The sequence below is a fragment of the Trachymyrmex cornetzi genome, unplaced genomic scaffold, assembly GCF_001594075.2.
Source record: "Trachymyrmex cornetzi isolate Tcor2-1 unplaced genomic scaffold, Tcor1.1 scaffold1082, whole genome shotgun sequence".
In the NCBI taxonomy this organism is placed as follows: Eukaryota; Metazoa; Arthropoda; class Insecta; order Hymenoptera; family Formicidae; genus Trachymyrmex; species Trachymyrmex cornetzi.
This window is the reverse complement of record NW_017295634.1, coordinates 4,883-7,747: the sequence shown is the minus strand read 5'-3', so window position 1 is coordinate 7,747 and position 2,865 is coordinate 4,883. Positions and strand designations below refer to the sequence as shown.

Sequence of the window (2,865 nt, the reverse complement as noted above, 5' to 3'; positions counted from 1 at the left end):
AAAATGGCAGGTGGAACATCCTTTTCAAAAATCGACTTAAAACAGGCATATTTACAGTTAGAGGTTAGGGAGGAAGATCAAGAGTATCTTACGTTAAACACTCATCGAGGATTATATAGACCTACGAGACTGATGTACGGAATAGCCTCTGCACCGGCGATCTGGCAACGAGAAATTGAGAACATTTTAAAAGATATTCCAGGAGTTACAGTCTTTTTGGATGATATTAAAGTGACAGGTACAAATGATGCGGAACATTTACACAGATTAGAACTAGTTTTTCAACGATTGCATGAGTATAATATAAAAGTCAATCTAAAGAAAAGTGAATTTTTTGTGGATAAAATAGAATATTGCGGATACATAGTAGACCGGCAGGGAATACACAAAGATAAAAAGAAAATAGAAGCAATAGAACTTATGCCAATTCCAAAAAACGTGACCGAAGTCGGAGCATTTATAGGGTTCGTGACTTATTACAGCCGTTTTATTAAAAACTTCAGTACAATTCTGTATCCATTGAATAAATTATTACGGAAAGAAACTCCTTTTTGTTGGACTCGAGAATGTGATATTGCTTTTAAAAAGGCAAAAGAAGCTTTTCAAAGTAATGAGGTATTAGCTTACTATGATCCAAAATTACCACTAATTTTAGCTACTGATGCCAGTTCTTACGGTGTAGGGGCTGTTTTATCGCACAGATACCCTGACGGAACGGAAAAAGCGATACAATACGCGCCATGTACATTAACTGATACACACCAAAAAATACGCCCAAATCGATAAAGAGGCCTACAGTATAATTTTTGGAATAAAAAAATTTCACCAATATCTGTACGGAAACAAATTTATACTTTACACTGACCACAGACCGTTAGTTCACATTTTCGCCCAATCAAAAAGTTTACCGGTATATAGTGCAATGCGTATGCAACACTATGCATTGTTTCTACGTAGTTTCAATTATACAATTAAATATAAGAATACAAAATTACATAGCAATGCAGATTGTCTGTCTCGATTACCAATCGCAAAACTAGAAAGATACGAGTACGATGTAGTCGATGCATTTCAAATCAATACGATTCAATCCCTACCAGTTACATTTACAGAATTAGTTACAGCTACTAAACAAGATACACATTTACGCAAAATACTAGAAGCATTACAAAGCAGTAAAAAAATTGATAAAGAAAGTAAAACATGCAATAATGAACTAGAGTACAGCTTACAACAAGGGGTAATTTTATGCGGACACCGAGTAATAATACCTAAAGTATTACAAAAGAGAATATTACAAGAATTACACAGTGTGCATTTCGGTACCGCAAAAATGAAAATGTTAGCCCGCGGTCATGTTTGGTGGTCCGGCATAGACACCGATATAGAGCAAATTACAAGAAACTGCGCGGAATGTAATGCAAATAAAAACAACCCTCCAAAGATTAAACATATATGGGAACCAGCAACTTTTCCATTTGAGCGTATACATATTGATTTTGCGGGCCCCTTTAAGGGCCATAATTTCTTAATACTAGTCGATGCTTACACCAAGTGGCCTGAAGTACATATTGTAAATAACATCACTACCGAAACTACAATAAAAAAATGTTGGGAGATTTTTTCAAGGTTTGGGCTCCCAGTGCAACTGGTATCAGACAATGGCCGTACTTTCGTATCAACAGAATTCCAAAAATTTTTACAACAAAACGGCATTAAACATAAATTGACTGCACCATACAACCCAGCTACAAATGGGCAAGCTGAACGTTTTATACAAACCTTGAAGAAGTCTCTCCGAAGCATCGACACACAAAAACTAGATCTAAACATAGCATTACAGCGCATTCTTATGCAATATCGTATCACACCTCATTGTACAACAGAAATTTTACCCGCGGAACTTATGTTCAATAGAAAAGTAAGATATTCATTAGATATAATGAAACCTACAAGTGAAATCACATCACAAAGAGATCAAAATGAGAAGTACAGACAATTTAATGAGGGAGAGAGAGTGAGTCGCCGAAACTATCGTTTAGGAGATAAATGGATTTTCGGTAGAATAAAGAAGCATTTAGGGAAATTACACTATTTAATACAAATGGATGATGATCGAATTTGGAAACGTCACGTCAACCAAATACGACTGATTGAAGAACACACCCCAACACGCATTAGTTGTAATGACGAAAATGATAAATACGCGAATTATAATTCAGAAGAACAGTATAGAGAGGTACTGGAAAGACAGCAGGAAATAGAGAGACCCGTTAACTCACCGCAACTACGTAGATCTCAAAGATCAAGAGCACCTCCACAGAGATACGGAGATTACCATACATACTAAACATGTTAACTTAGAAGTTGTTTCAAATTTTGTTTTGTCCCTTCCCTCCATGGGTACTTCCTCTTAAAAGGAAGGGAGGTGTTGTCATAAGATTTTATATATTGCGCGACTTGCTTAGGAAGCGACATCTTTCGGGAAGCGGAACGACTTCTTTCTTTCTTCCATATTGTTTTCGCCTTCGTTTCCGTTTTCCCCCCCCCTCCTCCGTGACGTACGGAGATAGAGAGTGCAAGACAACTGCGCTCGGGCTTGGTTTCCTTACGCCGTTTCGGTTGTGGAAGCAAACCGCTAGTCGCGAGTGGGACTACACATATTTTTATAAGCCTAATAAAGTGGTATTATTCAATAGTCATATACACTCTTAGTAGTTATCGTGAACAACAACCTTTCACCGCTCTTACACAAGACATAACAGTTTATACATACGTTTAAACACACACGTTCGTACATACGCTTTATACGTTATGGTCTATATATATATTATGGTTTATGTTTCGAAGACGTTGACGGCGTTG

General features: G+C 36.9%; 1 protein-coding gene across 1 annotated transcript in view; it reads left to right on the top strand.

Annotated features, from left to right (window-relative positions):
- LOC108760727 (uncharacterized protein K02A2.6-like) overlaps nucleotides 1-2,350 on the top strand; it is a 3,456-nt gene extending 1,106 nt beyond the window's left edge. The window contains exons 2-3 of the mRNA XM_018506833.1: nucleotides 58-464; nucleotides 1,000-2,350. Of these exons, the coding sequence (XP_018362335.1) occupies nucleotides 58-464; nucleotides 1,000-2,350 (1,758 nt within the window). The remainder of the gene's footprint in view (nucleotides 1-57; nucleotides 465-999) is intronic.
- The last annotated feature ends 515 nt before the right edge of the window (nucleotides 2,351-2,865 follow it).